We start from the raw sequence: 22,028 nt of genomic DNA, 5'->3' as shown, positions 1-22,028 counted from the left end.
CCACTAATGAGATAGAAATTAACTTGTTTTGAGAAGGTTCCTCATTGCTGTAGCTCTTACGACCACAAAAGGAGGATACATACATGCTTTAGACTCAGCCCCATCAGAATGGTGATAGATGTCTTACAGTAAAGTAGCACACCTGAATGGAAGGACTGCCTCAGCTTTGAACAGATTTAAAAGATTTCACCCCAAAATACTTCACAGATGGAGGTCTACAGCCCACATAAGATAAGAAGGGAAGTTTAGTGTCTGTGTTCTCTTGCAATAAGATAAACTACGTTAAATGAATTGCCTGTACAATGTTTGTATTTCAGTCACTGCTTCTGCTCAGTCACCAACAACTTTGAGTCATTCCTTGAAAGATCAGGTCACACTTTGCTCATCTACATGAGACAATGAAATCTGATGTTTTCAGAAATGACAGGCAACAGTGACTTAGGTTTCTGAATTGAGTCCATCTGCCCATCCAACGGGTGCCAAACAACATACCAACCCCAGGAGAGAAGATTATGGAAACAATCTCTCAGCTACTGAGGAATTCGGAAGCTCTTCTGAGCTTTGGCAGCTATCTGCAGGCTGTTTTCATTGACAGTCACAGGTAAGAAACACTACCACCACCTCTACATTTACCCTCACCTCACCAAGGAGGAAATTTGCCAACTTAAGGGACTTGGAAAATGTTAACTGTCTTCTGTAAAACTTATTAAAATATTAAGCTATTAAAAAACACTGACCTACTGGAACATGATCATGGTTTTTTGGATACAGGAGATTTCAACTAGGAGTAGATTCCAGGGAGTACTGTGTTTCTGTGTTCATTATTCTTCTCAGCAAGCTTCCACACTGAAAGGAAAACAAAGATTGCAGCATTTCCTTTTGGACAGACTCCCTGAGGGGGCCAACACTTGAGGCTGCAGGTGAGGAAGCTGTTGCCCTTGGTGTACCTGCTAGTAAAGAGATACAATCTGGGTTACCAGCTCAGTGACAATTCTCTATCTTCAAGCTGCGCTCAGATTGATAAACACAAAAGTGATACTGATTTTATACAGTGAAGAACTTCCTTAAATGCTATTTTTCCTCAGCTCCCAAATTCTGGACATTCCTGAGTAATTTGTACTAACAAATTGCATGCAAGTTAGCTTTTACTTCAACACTCTTTTTCATTTATTATAATCAAATTCAGTTATATGCAACATCCAGCAATCACTGGCACTACGATCAGAGTCAGGAAAAAGAATTTCTAGACTTTAACAATATGGATGGAAAATTAAGGAGAACATGTCACCATCAGTGAAGTATGCCCATCTGGGGACTTGCACATTGATACTGCTGTACTCCACAGAAAAACAAAGGGGAAAAGTCTTTATAACCTCAGTCAGAACAATACCTCCTTTGAAGTTTTATTACAGCTAATTGTAATCAAAGGTCAGTAACCATCCTACTGCACATGACTCTGTGTAGTCCAAAGCATGCTCTTTAAAGTAGCATTATTTCTGACATGATCTATCTGCCAAGAAGAAATGCAAATATTTGAAAAGCACTAGAGCATACAAGAATGGTGCAACAGTTAGGTACTAAAAACCATACACAAATTCAACTGGCATCCTTGTGACTAGAGTTCACACTCAGTTCCCTCCTGAACACATTCCTTAAGCGATCTGAACTGCTGTTCATAGGCTCACAGTTCTCTCCATCACAAGGGAGGAGAATGCAACTAGAGTTTAGACTTATTTGCAATACAGACCTGACACCTAGATCCACAGATAGTCAGTCCTTAAGGTGAAAACCAGCAAAAGCCTTTAGCACTGACCTCCCTGCCTCACAGAATTCAGAGTCACGAGTGAGGCTCTCAGGCTCCCTATGCCACAACCCTGCAAAATAGGACTGACAGAAGCCAGCAAAGATGAATACGAGCCACCTGACCTGATAATAAGAAACTTGAGGAAGGATGAAGGAACTAATTTTGTTCATCAAAGGGACTAGATCCAGAAAGTCCCCAGATCTCTCCTATGGTCTTCATATAATTGCTAATGTCCAAGATGTGGATACACTTTGTGTCCAGTCACTGAGCAAAGATCCAGCTTTTTTCTTCCAGTATCACTCCTGTGGTCACAGCAGCGTTCTGTAGGTGCACAGCCAAAAGCACCACCACCTTGAACAAGTGAATTGACACATGTGGGATTCATAAATCAGGCTTTGAGGATCCAATCCAACCAGTGTATCCTCAGCATGCTGCCAGATGTTAGACAATACTGTGGTTAAGCACTTAAAATACTGCTACTTCCCATGTAAATATTGCAGGATCACTTCTGAGTATAAAGATTATTGTCTCATTTCGGAAAAGCTAGCTTACCTGCTGCTCTGATCTGATTTTACAAAATTCAAATATTAAAAAATCATGATAATATTTATAATTTACAAAGCTTATTATTTTACATTATAGGTAGTTGAACTTCGGTAAATCACATGCAACAAGTTGTAAATCCTCCCAAATGACCACGATAACTGATACTGTGGTCTCAAAAGGCACTTGTATCACTCAACCAAATCACTTTCAGTTTTGACTGTTTATGCTTTTGGGGTGCAGAGAGGCAAAAAAAAAAAAGTTCAGATGGTGGATATTCTAGAAGTGACATATTCTAAGTTAACTTATTCCACACCTCCAATAAGAAGCACAACCTTTCTGAGAAGTCCTGTAAGAAATGTTGAGTTACAATGACTTTTTGCAAACAAGGGTGGAGTTGAAGTTCATCATCGATCGGAAACCAGCTTATCCTTAAGAATGCTAGCACTGTATTTGTCTTCATTGCATTACCCAACAGCACATGAACCAAACAAACATGACTACAATTATTTTGACATTCCAATGTTTTATAATGTGATTTAAAGGAAACAAAACAGGAAACAAAACATCCAATTCATTTGACCTCCATAATACGCTTAATCAAAAGCAGAGCTTTAGTCTCATAAAACCAATATTTGCTATAGAAACAATTTAACTATAACTGCACCCATCTTATCAAGCTTCCTAGTAAAAAATCCATAATCCTCTTAAGTCGCAAGAGTCAAAGTCCAAGTTTTGGTCATTTTAAAAAGTCTATTCTTTTCAGGTTCCTGCTGTTCCTCCCCAAACTCTTGTGTCCTCCCAAACATGTTCTCCTGAATAATGTGGCTGAGCAAGACTTATCTTTGTGCACTAAAATGAATTCATTTCAGCGACGTGTTTTTCTCATCTTGTGAACATACAAAAATGTCAATGGGAAAGTGTTTCACATCTCTCACTAGTCAGAGCAGATTCTAGCTGCTGTGCCATTATTTCCCTAATTCCCCCATATTATCTGTTCAGCTCAACAGATGAAGCTTCAATTAATTAATACCACAAAGGAGAAAGTACAAATGAGGCCGTTGTTTGAACTTTCTCCATAATTTGATAGCTCTTCAGTGATATTCCCCTTACCTTATCTTCAGTCCTCTAACTGCAAAACTGAAGTCTTCTCTGGTTTGGCATTTCTAGGTAACTGTAGGAATTCCAGACTTAAAGTTATTTAGCTCATACTATCACCTTCCCGACAAAGGTAGAGCTGCTTTAACACTGAAAACCATTTAACTATGAGTCCATACATAGTACAGTAGCACAAGTGTAAATTTTTATTGATAGACTGGAGAAAGTGAAACACATAAAATTACAGTCACCTTGGAATGATTTGGTGAAAAACACAGGCATAAACTATTTCCTGAAAACAGTGAAGCACTGCTGAGGGAGAAAAGTAAAGGCTACTTTTAAAGTAACCTTTCTCTTAGGCACAAAAGAACATTGATTGTCCTTATCAGGGAGGAGTAGCAAAGCCTGCCTCCCCAGCCCTACAAAGAAGTGCATGGAATTCGAGACAGGGCTTACCAACACAAGTAGAAATTCAGGTCAGAAAGAGCAGGAGACAGTAAGGCTTGTAGAAACATGCCTGCCTGCCTATTCAGAGGCTTCGCATTGCCATTCAATTCAATCTGCCTAATTCATGCTTAAAACAACACGACGTGATTTAGAAATGTACTCGCACGCACAAATGCCTCTCTCCTCCCTTCCCACAAGAAGGTCTCAGAAACTTCTCTACAGCGTCCCTACAGGCTAAACCCACAGTCCAGCTTCCCTAACACTGAAGATCAACGTTGCCACTCAAGCAACAACTGCATTTTGGGATTTGTGAGTTATTTTAAGCTCATGAAGCATTTCTAGTCACAAGTTTTATTAAACAAACAAAAAGCAGTTACTACCACTAACCTCCCGGGGTTCTAAGAACTTTCAGGTGTTTGGAAGATGCTGCAGGGAGAACTCCAAAACCAAATGAAGGGAAAATTCACATTATTCTTGGCTCCTTCTCATTCCCTTCAATTACTTCCTTATCTCATTTTTTGGAATGACCCTCAAAATGTTTTATGCACTAGACTCTTAGAATTATGTGTGACAATTAGATATTTTTATCTTCTTTAGCACAAAACAAATTACACCAAGTATCGGGATCAATAAATACTTTAGTAGCTTCCAGAGAAAGTTACATTTATGCAAACTAAAGCCTTTTCTGAGTAGACAACCAGTGTATTTCTCAGGAACATTTCAGCCAAATGCCTGTCATTTGACCAGGATATTCTGAAGATTTCAGAAGGAGTCATACACAAAGAGTTTAGCTCATTATATTTGCCAAAACAGAAGCTTACCCTAGAGACTACATGGACTTTTCATTTTAAAATAAAGAATAATTTAACAAAGTATGTCTAGAGAGATTGGGAAAAGTAATTATATCACAATGACACTGCTTGTTTTTGTCAGTCAGTATTACATGTAAAAGTTTTTGGTCAATTACAGCAGGTCAGATACTAATCTGAGAAACATCCACTCTTACAAGCAGCTAGCCTACAATTTGACTCAAGCTAACCTAAAGGTAGAAATTAAACCATGGATTCTGACATTTTTAGCAGGAGAGAGAGTAGGATCTATATGGGGTACTCATTTTTCTTGACAGGGAAATAATCTTGTCTCGTGAATTGCACAGGATCCCAAAAAATAGCTGATGTAGTGCTGAAGGCTGGAGGAGATGACAACTGTTTGACTTAAACACTTTTTGCTTCCTCTCACTAATGTTTTGTTCTAGAAGGATAATAATAAGTTTAAAACTTCCCTTAAAACTGTTTAGAGACATGAAATACAGTAACCACCTTCTTCTCCAGATGCAGATTTCCACATAACTAGCTAATAATAGTGTTTTGTCATTTTCCTCCATCGCTTAGCCCAGATCTAAGGACATCCCCTGCAAGGCCCACAGAAAATAGAAAAGTCTCCATGATGCAACACTGAGAACAGCAGGAACCTAGCCCATAATTAAAGTTCTTAAATGCTGTGATAACACAGATGAAAGAAAAAAAAGATATGTCACAGCTCTGGCCCTTTATAACAGTACCTTCAATCACTGAATCATCTGTTCTGGTCTTTAGGCTGCACTCAGATGTACTGCTGTCTAGATGAAGAAAGTTTACTATCACCAGCACGCAAACTGTTACCCATATTCTGTCATCTTCTTGCTGTCCAACCCAGAAAAAAAGTCAACAAGAGAACAGATGTGCAATTTAAACTGCTTGTCAAACTCAGATTTGGTTCGCTGGGTTAATAGATAGTTAAAAGGGTTATTTTGCTCTGCTAACTGCATATGTACCTTGCAGGCAGACAGGGTAAGGAGAGAGAAGAATCAAAAACTCCTATCAGTAACCTCCTTGCAGACTGGAGATGTGGGTGAGCAAACTATTGTGGCGCTTTTCTGCCCCTCCAACAAAAACAAAACACAAAGCTATGTATATTGTTCAGCCCATGAGGCATGAAACAGAAACTAGAACTAGCCTACCACAGCATGAACGAACTGCCCATGCAGGGAAGAAGATGTTTCTCTTATGGATGCTTGATGGACATGGATTATAGAGTTCTGAAGATGCTGTGTTTACTCAGTTGGCTACTGAAATGGATAATTAGTTTTTATTAGCTGTAATACAGCCACTAAGCATTTTGAACACTTCATGCCAAAACATATCAGAACACATACCTGTCATTGTGCCACTGAACTGAAAACTAGATCCACACAGTAAAAGGCTGAAGGAACTGAATACACAATAAACCTTCAGATAGGAAAGTGCTACGTCTTTCTGCAACACAAAAAATGCAGCTGTCTTCACTGCTGAAGCATAAAGAATATCAACTATATCTAAATCCTTCTGATGTTTCTTATTTAAGAACGAATTCAGTAGGATGCTTACACCCAGATTTCCTTAACAGAAAGCTGTCACTTTATACGAAAATATGGAAATTCATAGGTCACATGCATAATTAATTTAACAAGAGAATGATGTACGAGCTTCAATTAAACAGAGAATGCAGTGAAGCCCTTCAAAAGCGAGTTTGAGAAGAGCTGTACCTATTCCAGAGTATTTCTTAATGCAGAGAGGTGCTGGTGGCCTGAAGTCTGTCCCTAGGCTCTCCTTGTATTTATCTGTCCAGCTTGCCGTGGGTGGCAGGCACCGAGGCACCGCACCTGCCCGGCTCGGCTCCCCTCGGGACGGTCTCCCCTGCACCGCGGCGCTGATCGCCTCCCAAGAGGGAAAGTTTAGCCCCGCTTAATGACCTCTAAGACCCTTTAAACACAGCCAAGATTAGTCCCCTACAAAAGTTTCGGGGTCCTTGGTTTGTCAAAGGCAATTCAGGAACTACTTAAGCTCCGGCAGCCTTGCGGAGGAGAGTTGTCTTTTCCGCCCCCATCGCACACGCAACCGCGGCAAATTCACCGCCGCGTTCCAGGGCAGCTCACGGACGGACTCTGGGGTCCGGGCCGGCGTGCGGGGACAAGCTCGGAGCCGAGGGCAGGCTGGGCAGCGCGGGGAGGACGAGCTGCCAGCCCCGCGCAGTCCCCGGCCCCGCAGGCTGAGCCCTGCCCGCGGCGGCCCCGCGCCTCTCCCTCCTCCCCGCCGCTCGCCCCTACTCACCGCCACCGAGCCCGAGGAGGAGGCGACGAAGACGCGGATCACCATCTTCACCTCATGAGCCGCGGAGACAGGAGCGGTCGGGACGCGGCAGCGAGGCTGCGAGGAGCCGCTCCCCCGCACGGGACGGGGCCGGGGCCGCCCGGCTCCACCCCGCCGCCGCCCCCGAGGATGGCCGCCGCCCTCCCGCAGCACCCCTGCCCTGCCCGGCCCTGCCCGGCCCGGCCCTGCCCGGCGAGCGCAGCCCCTCTCGCCGAGCCGGGTCCGGCTACCGGCTGGCAGGAGGCAGCGATAGGGGCGAGAGGCGGGAGTGTGTGGGCGGCGCGCAGGGACCGACGGGCGCTGTAGTCCTCCCCGGGCGGGGACAGCCGTAGGACGGAGCCAGGAGGGAGCCTGTCCGCCCCCGGCTGCCGGGGAAATGGAGGCATGCGGTAGCCTGCCCGCCCCAGCTGCCGTGCCCCAGCGCCCGGGACTGCCCGGTGCCATCGTGCGTCTTGGAGAGGCTGAGAGGGGCTTGTGCCGCCCTCCAGGTGCGCTGTCCACGGGCCGAAGTGAACAACGCCTGAAATTGCTCCCCACCCCCGCCACTCCTCGCTCCCAGTTCAGGCTGCTCCTGGTCCTCCCACCCCATGCGGAGCCGCCAGATCTGATCCGCTCGGTCCGGGTCTGGCCCCTTGGTCGCTGCTTACTGCGGCAAAGGGTTGGAAAATGAAGCCGTTCTGGACCGGCATTCCTTTCAAGGCAAGCAACAGGGACAACGCAGGAGAGGTAGGACACTGGGCGAGAGTGCTATATGTCCCAAAGGAGTTAAACAGCACTGCCCATTTTCACTCCCTGGTATGGATGTACAGTTCCCAGTATTATCAGCTGTGGAACAGATGCTATTAATCATCAGGATAAGGAGATAACCCCAAATAACCCTTCATCACTCAGATCATCTGCAAGTGACCGAGGGGAACTCAGTCCTCATCAGCTTTTGGGTCTGAGAGGATGCAGCCTGCCTTTAAATAAAGTCAAGAACCACATAGCTGATATGTTACTACAGTCATAACCCTCATCCTCTTACTTCCCTGCGCACAGCCAGATGGTTACTCATTCCCTTTAACTTCCCCTTCCCACCGTTTCACCCACTGATGAAGTGTGCTGTGTCATCCTCCTTCGCACCTTTGCGTTGCCACTGCCCTCAGTGAATTTCCACTGTTCAGACAGTGCACAGACCTTGACTTGCTGCTAAATATGTCCTCAAAGCTTGTTGTACATTTTAATATTATTTATTTTGAAATCCTGAATTCCTTGGGGAAGGTACCTAGCAAGAGCCATAAAATACTCAGTGTTCTCTTAGAGCTTGATTTATCTTGTGGAAGTCATTGGAAAGATTTCCACTGATTTCACTGTCCTCTGGACTGAAGCTTAATATCAGGAATATAAAGTCCTAAAATGGGAATTCAAGTAGCAATCTTGGAAAGATTTATGCATTACTTTGCTTTTGTGAGAGTGCTTGTTGAAAGAAAAGGAGAGTAAACTTTATTGGAGTACACTTAGGTACAAAGGTTAAGATTTTCTGGCTTCAGTGCTCCTGTCTTCACTTGAGCATAACACTGGGAACCACAAACCAGTGAACGACCAGTGTTTATTGTTTAATTGCTGCTGAATGACCAGGGAAAGCAGCAAAGGAGACAAACTTGTTTTTATGTTGGTTTATAAGGCAACACCAAGCAACTTGTTAAAATTCTGTGATAGGTGAGTAATTACAGGAACTTGCTGGAAAAATCCCATTACCTTACTCAGTGAATTTCCTTCATGCTGCAGGATTATTTCTGACAACAAATTTTCCTGTATTTCTTGAAGTTTCCTTTAAAAGGTGGAGGTTCTTACTTCCTACTTATTTCTCTGTTTACTCACTACTAGAAAATATTTGGTTTAGTATTCTGTTTTGGCCGTACTCCCATTTTATGAAACAGATAAAATCAGGGCAACTCACTGCAGCTGGTTGTACATGATTCGCTCACAGCACTAATATGTAGCTTTAACTATAATATTAATAACTCCTGCTTGCTAATAATATATTTCATAAATACAGCAAAGCAGAAAAAAAGAGCAAGACTGATTCTGAAGGGTGCTGGACATCTTTAACTCTCATTAAAAAGAAGAAAAGAATGTTCCTACATCTCAGAGATAGCCTTGACACGTAACCAATAACCTAGAGAAAGCATGTGGCAATGGCATTATATGGAAAAAGCATGAGCTATAAATAAGAAAATTAAGAATTCTAATGGGAATGTGAAAACTGTAACTTAAGATTGTTTCCTCTTCCTATAAGAATCCTCTATTTTCTTAGCTCCAAAAGCTACAGATTTAGTCTCCTTTCCCATGTGGAAAACAGACAGCTTTCATTTCAGTTCACTTGAAAGTGTTTATAAGCTGCATAAATTCTCAAAAGCTAGGGGAAAAAAATGGCAGACAAGACAATGCACATTTTTCTTTTTTATTGTTTTTAGAGTCTCCCTTCTGTTCCTGCAGCCCTTGGGTTGATAGGTTCCTACAGTTTGAATGTCAAAACAGAGTCTGAGCAGCTAAACTCATGGCCAGAGCTGATAGACTCAAATTGAGCTAAAGTACCAGAGCTCATGAAGATCTTCCCTCTATCACACTTGAAACAGCTTTAGCCAAAGCTTCAGCATCTTTATTCCACACGTATTTAGAGAAATCATCAAAGAACTGGGGGCTCCCTGCCCACATTCAACTTGAAAACAAATGCAACAACTTAATTAAAGCATCCTTTCAAACAGTCTTTGGAACTGATTTTGAACAATCTCAGCCTGTATTTCAAAGAATTTTCTTGTAATTCTCAATTTTTAAAGTATATTTATAATATTTTGGGCTAAAAATTTTGCACCTATGACTTTCCAGTATCAACTTCGATGCAATGTGGGCATTGAAAATCCAGACAGCTTTCTCATGTCTCTCTTTTGCCAGTCTTTCCATACTCATAAAGAAGCTAGTTCGTTGTGGAAGTAAACCAGAAAGTTAGGAAAAATAAACATTACACTGAGAACCTTGTAGAGCAGCCTCTTACTTTATGTGGCTCCTAAGCAGAGAACTATTCCTCTGTGGAGTGTAAAACCTACTGGACAACACCATGTGATGTTTTGCATTCCCAGGTGGTGTACAGGTTAAGACTGGACATCCCCTTTGTCCTGCAGCTGCTGCTGATAAATGTCCTGAGGCCATGCTTCTAACTCCATTTCTATTGTACAATTCTGGACACTTGAAGACAAAATGGTATGAGCTTTTAGTTAAGTAGAAGAAATGTAATAAATTAAAAACATTGCTAAAATGATTTATGAGCAGTTTCCCATGTTTACAGGAGGTACAGGAAGGCTGGAGTTGACAATGTGAATTTATGGGGGGCAGGGGTAGTTTCTAAAGATTTTGTGGTAAGAATGATTCATTGTTATGCCAGATCTTCATGGAAGATTAAACAGAACTTTACTGCTGCTAAGGTAACAAAGTACACACAAAACCAAGGCTTATGAGTATATGGAAACAGAAGTATAAAAGTACAACTTTGAATAAAGAACATTGTAGTTAGGATAAAAGATGATTGTAGCAAGATGCAACAGGCATAGGATAAAAATATGGGAGAAACAGAATGTTATGTTCAGGACTGAAAAAATGGTTAAGATGGCTTTATTTCCACCTGAAAGAAGCAGTCTGTCTGAGGGATTTTAGAAGTTTTCTGGTTTGTGGGTTGCTGGTACCAATCGATTATTTCTCTGGGTTCTGTGAAATATTGCTAAGAAACAGTGAAGTCTCATAGACTCTGTAACAGTCCAGATACTTTAAATTTCTAAAGAGGTCTTTATCACTTTTTAAAAATTCCAAGTATCAAAACATGTTGAAAATTACAGATTTAGAATGCCATTAAAAGCTCTGAAAGTTCAGATCAATCTTTTTTGGTAGAAATGTGTCATGGTACGGAGCAGAAAATGTAGTTAAAGGGTAGAGAAAACAATGCTCCAGCTTCAACAGAGCTACAGAGTATCATCACCTGCTCTTGCACTGCAGAACAGCAGAGAAAGATAACTTAAAGGCTCTAAACCATACCAAATGGCCAAAGTAACGTGATATAAGTACAGGACTGTTTCTCTTGTTGTGTAATGGCACTCGGCATGGTGGCTGATAGCCCATAAACATTTTGTCCAGACACAGTTTGAAAGCATATGAAACAATGCTGCTTGGAGCCTGATTCTCTGCATACATCCTAGTAGCCACTGCAGTTTTAAAGTATTGTTTTATTCACAGAAGTAACCTCCAGGGTACATTTTCTCAGTTGTGCTTAAATGCCTGCAGCTGTGGGCTGTGCATACTCTTATGAATCCTCCTCTACATGCACAACAGGTCAAGCAGCTCCCAGACAAGATCACTCTATCCTTCGCAAATTTTTTTTGGATGTTTTATTAATCATTGATGTTTCTCAACAACAAACTCCGTTTCATGCAAGACTCTGTTCTTTCCAGAACCTTCACTGTGGCCGGAGGTTAATACTCAGAGCACTTCTCAGCTTTCCCCATAGTCAGATTTTAGAGATAACATCCCAAGATAAAGCTCCTTCTCTTTTGACTTGAATTACTCTGAAACTACTACAAAGCCCACGTGTTAAAGCGGGTTCTTGGCAAGAGACAGAGCTGGAACAATTTTGAGAAAGGTTTTGATTCTTACATTTATAAATTTGTGGCATGTTGAGGAGAGCAGAGAGGTACAGCTGTTCTTCATTTCAGAATTATTTTTATACCATCTCTATAACAGACAGAAGAAAATAAACCCAAACAAATTAAAAAAATAAAGATTCCAGGGATCTTGAGTAAACCTTCCTTTGTGTCATTTAAATCTGAATGTACCTGGATAATTACAAAGCTGTATGAGTCCATTCTTCTCAGCTGCTGCCCTTTAGCTGAAGTCACAATCTGCTGCTCTTTAGTTGAAACATGACTAGTTTTAGTATCTGTGGCTGCTTTGATTCTCTCCATGAATTCCTAATACTAAGGACCTTTGGAAAGAAAAATATTTTCCTGTGAAATTCCACATCTGATATAGGTCAGTCATCTGACTTGCTCAGTCAACTGAACCCAGAGATTTAAACATCTTTTGTGTTCTCTATTAAATCATTCATCATTCCTTAAACTTACAGCTATGTTGTGTAAGAAGTTCTAGAGTTCATTTTCTACTTGTGTCTTTAAAGATCCACTGTTACTGAAGTTGGTGGCTCCAACTGAGGAGCAGGAATCCAGGCAGGTTTCGGTCAGTGTCAAGCCTTCTACGCTGTCTACACTTTCAGAACAAGATACTGCAAATAAATCAGGCCCAACAATGTCAAGTTCAGCAGGTTTGTATCTGTATTTCTGCTAATTTGAACAACCTTTAGTAATCTACATTATTGCACAAGGATGAGGGATGAAAGCCCCCACAAATCTCATTTCCCCATCTGCAGTTCCAATGAAACCTAAATTAGCAAGCACTCAAGATGTGAAGTGCACTCAAAGAGCAGCCATAGAGCATTACATTCCTGCCAGCCCTTTCCAGGAGGAACCTTCTGCCAAGCCCTTGGAAAAACAATCTACCACCACATTCATTTTGGCTTTTTTTCAGCTCTTTTCCCATATCTGTTCAGTTCCACTCTGACAAGGCACTTTAGAAGACTCATTTCTTGCAGGATGCAGAAGTGGGTCAGCAATAATATTTACATATACCAGGACAAAAAGCGAGTAATCTCGTGGAGAATAAGGAGCAGTTGAGTACATGATTTTTGGCAACTTTCCTAAAGTGTATGCATTAAATGAACTAAGAATAGTTACTATCTTTATAGTATTTAGGAGTTTTTCAGATGTTTCACAGAACAGAGAGGTGGGGAAACATCTCAAACGTGGAAAGCTGATGTAAATTTGAAGATAAAGATTATGTGTACACTGCATTTCAAGCATGGGTTCAAGCCTACAGATGGAGGCCACTCTCCCACTGAGGGGACACAAGACTGTACTCGGTCACAGGTTTGAGATGATCTTTAGGAGCCATCAGAAAAAAATCTTTTGCCCACCGGTAATCCTTATCTCAGAGGCCAAAGGCGTCCACATGTGCAACGTGGGTCGCCCAGGAGTCTGCTGGCCCCTACCCTGTCTCAGGTGTAGCCCATCTCTCTGCAGAAGATGACACAGAGCTGACAGAGCCCTTCCCCACAGACAGGAGGCATAACAGCAAGAATTTAACTCCATAAAAGCAGTGCAGATAGCTGCAGCCAACCTGCTGGAATTCTTTTAGACCAGGGGAGTGATGCCCTGACATTGGGCATTGCTGGCTTCTTGGGCAGGGCCCAAGGAGAATGAAAGAGTGGAGAAGGCACATGGGTCCTGTTTATTGAACTGGAGAGAGGATGACCCAATTTGGAGAGGGGACTAGCAAGTGGGAGCTAAAGCTGGTCGAGGGAGAAGGCAGAAAAGGAAAGAGTGGCAGCAGTGTTTCGGGATGTGCTGCAGACAGGCTGTATTGACCTACATGGGAAGTGATTTCAATGTCATAGGCTGTTTGGACCAAGATGACCCTTTACTGCCTGAACAGAAGCTGAAGAGATGTGGATTCAGAGCAGGAGCACACAGAATGGAAACCAGGTGCCTGGCCTGGCACCATCAGGTCGGTGTAGATACAACCTGTGCAACCAATACACAGAACAAAGGAACATGTAGGAGGCAGTGTAAGCCAAACTAAAAGACAGCCAAATAAATGAGAAACCATATAGTGTGTCAGGTGATGGGTAGAGAAACCACTGTCCTTCCATGCATCGCCTTACAAGTCTCAACCCAAACTGTTTTAAACACGGACCTGCCTGTCAAAGTAGATAGACATTTTGTATTCTTTGGTAGTGTAACCCTGGAAAATTTGCTAGTATGTGTTTATTCCTTTTAGATTTGTAGACCAAAGTTTGTTACATTTTGCATTTCCATGTCCTGTTTTCTGCACACTGTTTTCCCTGATCAGATCTTTGGTGCAGCTGCTATGCTCAGAGCTAGCTGAGATTTATTTTCCCCTGCTATAAAGGTACTGGGGAGGTAGCAGTTGGAAAGTAGTATTTTCCATAGAGGACTAATTAACCTGCAACTGTTGTTCAGTTGTAAAATGTAAAGTTGTGAAAATGCTAAGTGGAATTTTTAGCACTTCCCAAAAGTTAGCTACAAAACTCAGTACTGTTATCTCTGGCCACATTTGATCTTACCATCTCTTCTTTGCAGAAAAAAAAAATGACATTCTTTACATCCATGTTTTTCTGCTGGGAGAACTGCTGGTTGACACAGTAAGTTTCTATGACTTTTGTCAGTGAAGGCTCGGCTTAGGCCAGCTTCCAGACTATTCAGAGCACAACTTGGATGCTAAGAACAAAAAGCTAGTACTGCCCTGTTTGTTTGGGGTTTTTTAATTAATTAGAAAGGGATGATGAAAGACACACAACTGGTCTTCACAGGAAATCTGTAAAACAAGCATGGCAAGCCAAATGAGAAGCTATGAGAGGTTAGCAAAATTAATCTTGCTGCAAGAAATATTATTTCCTTGATTCATCAAAACCGTCTTCTCAAGATACATACTTTCTATTTCACTAAACAGCAGACATCATGCAGCCAGCAGGGTCAAGTCTGATGCTCTGCTAATGGCATGGCAAGGGCAAGCATGTCAAATCTGCCATTGATTTTTTCTAAATGCAGCTAGACTGAACTAAAATTACTTTCAGAATAGCAGATATAAAATAAATAATGAAGGTATAGCCAAGCAACTATGCTGCTAAACCTATTTTAGAGAGCATACCTGTCCAGTCACAACCTGTTTTAGCCATAGTCGGCATAGGCTGCTTTTAGAAAACTCCTGAAAAAGAAGCTACAGTATTTTAAAAGCCTTTATTGTAAAAATTTCCTTATTTGTATACAGAAAGCTGTCTTTCAACCATAATTTGTTCACAAATGGACAAATATGATATAATAGCTATATCAGGCTCTAAGTGGGTAAATATTTGTGATGCCTGGTCTACTTTCAACATGTAAACCCCCTCCCCACCACAACAGTTCTATTTAAAACAACAGGAGATAACTTTGATTCAATACTAACTTTTTAGTGATGATAACTAAAGTTTAGGAAAGTCTGAGGAATATTAAACTCGACACAATAGTGTTGTAACTGGATGCAATATTTCTCAATGGAATCCAGATAATAGGACATACGACAGACCCATTCTCAGAGTTTTTGAACTACATCATAGGCTGCACTGGAGGCCAGTGTGAGGGGTTCCTCCTGAGATCCCTCACATCATCAGGGTTCAAAGACAAGCAAGGGTCCAGCAAAGACCTCATGGAAGACTTCACGGAAGAGAAAAATATTGCTTCATATACTCACAGAGCCGGTTCAAATCTTTCATTTCAAATCCCCATTGAGTCACTATAGCCTGTAGCTGCAGTCCTTATTCCCATTGAGTAGACCTCACTCAGACAAGTAGCATTCAGTGAAATAAATAGGATTTTTTTGTGTGAAAGACAGATACTCCACAAGATGGGTTGCAGATTCAGGCTGGGAAAAAACTGTGAATTATCATGAATGCAAAGAGCAGACTTCTATTTAGAATATGACTGGCAACGGCCTTACAAACCTTCTATTGCATGACCCAGTGGTGAGACACTGGCCTAGAGAAACCTGGCTTGGTTCTGACCTTCGCAGACAACCTAGCTGCAGCAGGCAGAAAATCAGACAATCATATATACCTTCCATATCTTCTTGAAAGCAACTTCTGAGAGACAGTCTCTCTTGCAATATTTCTTTTAGGATCTTTCCATTTTGTCACTTTCTGTGCTGTAGCCATTAAGCATGACAAGCAGTAAATAAATGTTAGACATGGTCTTCATACCTACAGACATCTCCATCTTATTCAGATTCAGCTTTACCTGTGGTAATTTCTTGCTGTCTCCACATTGCTGGCACTTCCAAGGCTGGGCTGTGTCACGTGTTAGTCTGGAATTGCATCCGGTTCAACATAGATGTTGAACCAATGAGAATGATTTTTATGGGACTAGGATATAATAAAGATCATGGCTGATGATACAGTTTCTCTCACAGGTTGGAATTCATGTTTTAAGAATAAACCCTTTAAGTATTCAGGGCAAATTTCTCATCAGACTGATCAAAAACAGTGCTGTGAGCTTCCCCAGGAACCAAGGCTATTTATATTTCTTGGTACAAGTTACACTAACAAATAAAACCAAGTAAACTGGGTTATAATATTTCTCCTATGTCTGGAACTTGCTGAATTCCAGTAGAGATGGGACCCTTTGTCAGTGAAGCAAATCTTTTTTTGTCTGTCATATGGAAATTCATGTCTTGTTTTAATATGGGAAATGAAAGACTGTTCCCAAATGGGTTTAGTGCCATAGAGCGGGTTCTTGCACAGAAGCATCTCTCTTATCTACTTAGAATATTAGTATGGACTTACTAAATTCAAGTTACATCTGCCTACATGATATATTTTATGATATTTATATTCTTCAGGAATTTAGGAGACCAGAGGAGAAAAAAAACAACAAAAAAAAAGCAACCCTGCATACAGCCTTAATCTCAGCTCCCCACTCTGTTTCCTTCTGTGACCTTGGAGTTCCTTGCAGTATTGATTTGTAGCATTTTCTAAAATATTAGTTCTTTTCTAAAGGTTTTGCCGTCCTTTTGCTATTTTTTTTGAAAGAAAAAAGAAGGTTGTTTTAGTAATAATGAATGATTCATAGCTCCTGCAGATCATTCAGGGACGCCTTTCATAGTTAATAATTAAAATGCAGTAATGAAATGTTTGAAAGTCAACAGTGATGCCTCTGAAGGTAGACCTTTGACAGAAATTGCTGACAGCATCAGAAAATCTCCCTCTATAAATATATATCCAAATATAATAGTTTTTCTTTCTATTTTTTAAATTTTGCCTTCTCTTCCTTGCAGGCACCTTTTGTATGTGCAGTTTCAGGTCAATATTCTAGCAAGATGGCAGTTTGTCTATAATTTAATCAGTATTTTTCTCTCTCCATTTAAATTTTTACTCATTTTTAGCCTGCAGTGATTATTTGCATGGAAAGAAATTGTCTTCAAAGTCTATATTTAGCCTGATATATCGGATTAGAAATGTAAGCCAATCATCCAATGAGGTTAATTTTAAATCCTGAGGAAATTGTACCACTCTATTCAGTTTTCTCAGCACTGGCACCCATCTTGTGTGAGGTCATATGACCTTTAACTCCAATGTTGAATGTAATTTCCCACCAAAAGGAGTATATGCAATACCCTTAAAATAGTCATTTTAGAATTTATAAGAAGAAGCCTGAGCAGCAGCCTTTTTTTTTAAGCTGATGAACTGAGGGCTGTGATTGTGTTTTAAAATATGCAAAGAATGAACAGAAATGTCAAGGTAAAAAAGCAGAAACTTGTGCTCATTCTACTTTTCCTACCACAAGCAGTATTCACCAATTCTTAATTCAGGGTCACCCACCAGTACTGGTACACCTGCATTTTAGCCAGAGCTGTATTTATTCTATTTAGTCAACATTAATATAAGTTAATACTATTTTTAAGTTCCACATCTGCTTTAACTGCTGCCTTCCACCTCAGTTCGTCCCCATTCTGCCCCTCCAAAAATGCCAAACATTTAGGATAATTTTTTTTTTTTTTATAATATTGCAGTTTTCTTGGCAGTGACTGTCTAGGGATGACTATCACATTCATCATCTCCATCAAATCTATTTTTATCTATTGGTTAAAATCCAGCTTGTGATCATTGAGCTGCAGATGGAGCTCCCTGAACAGCAAAGGAGTCCGTGCATCCGTGCCAGGAACACATGGAGTCACTGTGGAGAAGGGGCTGAGAGGATCTGTCATTACACAGTCTTTATCCCATCGACCTCAGAGAGGTGTCAGAAAAAGGCAAAGACTGCTACCTTACCTATGTATTAGTGTCAGGACTTTCAGCAGGCTTCAGGGTTTTTTCAAGGTGACATGAATTTTACAAGTAATTAAAGACAATATAGGGAGTAGATGTGATGTCAAACTTCCAATGAACTATTAACAAAATATTAAATAGGTGTAGTTTTAAAGTATGGAAAATGCTGAGTAGTTCTTTTTAAAATATATTTTTCTAGCAGAGCTTGTTAAACAAGATCAAGGCAGTTCTAACCTATAAACTTCTAGATGATCTGCGACAGGGATATTTTTGTTTTCTAGGTCATGGGCTCACTTGAATATTTCATTTCTCAAAATGCATGAACAGAAACTGAAGAAAGCATTTTAGAAAAGAAGGAAGACAGTCAGAATATTCTCCTCTGAGGCCTTGAGCCAGGAAGGAGGGTCCCCATCCCTGTGCAGGGCTGCACTGGCTTCAAAAGGGCTCTACTCCAGGTGGACATCAGGGTGTCTCCTGATGGAGCGCTGCAGAATTAGGCTAAACTGAACATATTTAATATGATCTCAGAGAGCTAAGCTGCTTATCACTGTGTGACAGATAATACATTATACAGCTGAGTGGCTAATAGATTAAACAGAGAAAGGCTGATGGCAAGGTATTTTCAGTTCCTTTGGCTTACATTCTTCCCCTAGGAACAACACTGTCAACTTGGAAGGTGCAGGAAAGATTCTTAGCTTCCTCAGTTTCCCCAGAAAACCTGCTTAAAAATATGTCTAAAGTAAATACTGTCTTCTGTATGTGAAAAACTGAGCAATCATTAAAGTCATCATGTTTCATAAATCTTGATATGAGTGAATCTTAACCAGGAATAAGGAATTAGTAATTAGCTAAATGTATTATTACAGGAAATCAGTCAAATGTTAAAAACTCTTTAGTTTGGTTCTGAAATTTCAGTTTCAAAAAGAGGTTTCAATCTAATAAAAGTACAAAGTAATTAGCTCTGATAATGAAAAGATATTTGTATTTAGTTGTACTGGTGTGCACAAGCCACTGATGATCCCTGTCCAGAACACACCCCCAGAAGGATCAGGATTTCACATTTGTAACTATTGTCATAAATCAGATGAATGGAATGAATGAGCTAACAGCACTTGCATGAAAATAAAGAGGTGTTTTTATTTTCTGAATTTCTATTTTAGGAAACTCTGTTTATTTACTTAAACTATTTCAGAACTGGAACTCTGTCTCCTTCCCTGTGAAAATGTGACCACAGCCAGTGCCATGGCTTTCATGGTTCAGCTAGCACTCTCCACAATGATCCCTGTGCATGCTTTGGGAGGCAGCACAGGGCAGGGCACACTGCCGGCTTGGAAACAGCAACACAACTTCAGAATCACTGCATTACGGACTAACAATTTGGAAGGGACTTCTGGAGGCCATCAGTCAGACAAGCTGCTCAAGGTAGGGGCAACTAGGTTGGGTTGCGTGGAGCTGTGTCCAGTTAAGGTTTCAATATCTCCAAGGTTGAAGACTCCAAAACTTTTCTGGGCATCCTGCTTCAGTGTTTGACCACCCTCGTGGTGAATTTTTTTTTCCTATGATCTGGTCAGAATTCCCCATGTTGCAATGTGTGTTCAGCTGCCTCTCATCCTTCCCCAGGGCACCTCGGGAAGAGTGTGGCTAAATCTTCCCCACATCCTCCCGCCAGGTAACAGTAGACAGCACCAAGTTGTCCCTGAAGCATCTCTTCTGCAGGCTGAGCAAACCCAGCAGCCTCAGCCTGCCCTTGAATATCCTGTGTTCCAGCTCCCCACTGGCTTGGTGGTCCTTTACAGGACTCAATCCACGTTTTAAATGTTTTTCTTGTACTGGAGATCGCAAGGCACCTTGCTGAGTCATGTTCAGCCTGCCGCCCGCTAGGATCCCAGGGCTTTTTCTGGAGAACTGCATCCTGGCCCATGCTTGCCTCATGGGGTTACTCTGTCCCGAAGGGTGACAGTGGGGACTGCAGAGTCCCACTGACTGAGGCCAGCGCTGCAGTGCCTGCAGAGCCAGCAGAGCCGGGCTGGGGTGGTGATGGGGTCAGCCCAAACCCCGCGGTCACCAGGCTGCTCCACAGTCACGGTGCTGCCTGTGCAGGAGCTGAGAGGCCCCATCTGCAGGGCGGTGCCCTCGGCACAAGACACGCAGGTGAAAGCAGCTGCCGATGGCCAAGAGTTGGCCCCGGCTGCACCCCCTCCACAGCACATTGGAGAGCTCCCCCAGTCCCCAGAGGCCGCTCTTTGCTGCACAGGCACGGAACTAGCCCCCTGCCCAAGAGCCAAACCTCAGGAGTGGGAATATATACCCAAAGCCCCAACAAACTCCATCCCTTGGCCAGCTCAATAATAAAGACATTAAACAATATTGGCTCCAGCCTCCGTCCTTGAGGGATGCCTCTAGTTACCAGCAACCCCTTGTGAAAAAAGGCAATTGGATGAAAGGAAGAAGGACGAATTTAAAGGCGGGACGAGGCTGTTACCAACCCCTCCATCGCCTTTAAGGGCTGGTTTTATTCGCTACCTCTGCCGGTTCTGAAGCCCCATCTAGAGCACCGCCGCGCTACTGCGCCCGCCGCCCCGCCGGGACCGGGCACCGGCAGCTCCGAGGCGGGGAGCCAGGGCAAGGGACAAAAACCTTCCGTCGGCTTTAAGGAAGTGGAGAAGGGTTAACAAACCGAAGACAAAATGGCCTGCTCGGCAATCCTGTGCTTCTGCTGTCAGGGCCCTTGGCAATGGCACCGCGGTAATTTGAATTTCAGACCTTGTATAGGAAAAGTTAATGTTGGACCAGCCTTCTCAGGCAATAAATATAATCGCTTGGGTAACTACAGGCAGCTTTAGCTAGCAAGTGTCATCAAGCAAACTAATAGAAATGCTGATATGGGATACTAATGAAGGAATTAACGGATTACAGGTTTATTAACCTCAGTCGACACAGTTTCCCAGGAAGCCAGACTGTCAAACAAATTTGATACTGTTTTAATGAGATTAAGCATTAGACTGATAATGAAGATTGTGGCTGAAATACTGTCTTTGCCAAATATTTGACATAATCTTGCATTAAAAAACAACTGTAAACAAAATCAATGTAGCATATTACATGTTAATTTTTAAAACTGGTTAACAACTAGGTCATAAAAATGTACTATAGCTGAGGTGTTTTCAGGTCAAGGGATTGCATATTTTTCAAATTTATGGAAGAATCTTTTGGGTACGAATTTTTTCAATACATTTATCAATGCCCTTGATGAGACCAGCATCACTGTATATAAAATTTGCAATATGACACACAAATTGCTGCTAATGTGAAAAACAATAAAGGTAACAGTTCTATTATACAGACTGACTGATCAATTGTTGAGATTTTAAAAAATTGTCCAGTGTTGTTAATTCAGATGTGGTCACAAATGCAAGCTCATGCACCTAAAAACCAAAACCAGAACCAAATATCTAGATCTGAGGCTGACTCCTAAAATGCAATAGAAAATCACCAAAGAAGCCCATAAGAAGTAAAGGGGTTAATCAAGAGCAGTTGACTGCTGATGCCACACCAGAAGTCCTAATCAAAACATTCATACATGAGATATGCATATATGAGAATTTAAATGACACGGTGTCTTAGTAGGACCAGTGCCATCAGCTCCAGCATTCCTTGTCCATAGTATGCATTCTGGTATCACAGAATCACAGAGTGTCTGAGGTCCCAGGGGACCTCTCGATATCATCTGGGCCAACACTCACCTGCTCAAGCAAGGTCAGCTAGGGTAGGTTGTTCAGGACTGTCAAATCACATTTTAGAGTACCTCCAAGGATGGAGATTCCTCAGCCTCCCTGGGAAAACTTCTTGTCTTTGATCACCTGCACAGTAACAAGTGTTTTCTTATGTTTAAATGGAATTTCCTGTATTTCAAAGTGTGGCCATTGCTTCTTGTCCTGCCACTCAGCATCACTGAGAAGCACCTGATTTCTCTGCTTTTACTCCCCTCATCGGGTATTTACAGCCTCTCGTA

At 41.8% G+C, this 22,028-nt stretch overlaps 1 protein-coding gene across 1 annotated transcript in view; it reads right to left on the bottom strand.

The window, feature by feature from the left end:
* SH3BGRL2 (SH3 domain binding glutamate rich protein like 2) overlaps positions 1 to 14,893 on the bottom strand; it is a 47,147-nt gene extending 32,254 nt beyond the window's left edge. The window contains exons 1-3 of the mRNA XM_032101787.1: positions 14,866 to 14,893; positions 12,246 to 12,364; positions 7,021 to 7,806 (exon numbers count right to left, since the gene is read on the bottom strand). Of these exons, the coding sequence (XP_031957678.1) occupies positions 7,021 to 7,806; positions 12,246 to 12,364; positions 14,866 to 14,893 (933 nt within the window). The remainder of the gene's footprint in view (positions 1 to 7,020; positions 7,807 to 12,245; positions 12,365 to 14,865) is intronic.
* Between the last annotated feature and the right edge of the window lie 7,135 nt (positions 14,894 to 22,028).

Source organism: Corvus moneduloides, chromosome 3, assembly GCF_009650955.1.
Source record: "Corvus moneduloides isolate bCorMon1 chromosome 3, bCorMon1.pri, whole genome shotgun sequence".
Classification (NCBI taxonomy): domain Eukaryota; kingdom Metazoa; phylum Chordata; class Aves; order Passeriformes; family Corvidae; genus Corvus; species Corvus moneduloides.
Note: the sequence above shows the minus strand (reverse complement) of the source record. Positions and strands in the feature narration are given on the sequence as shown.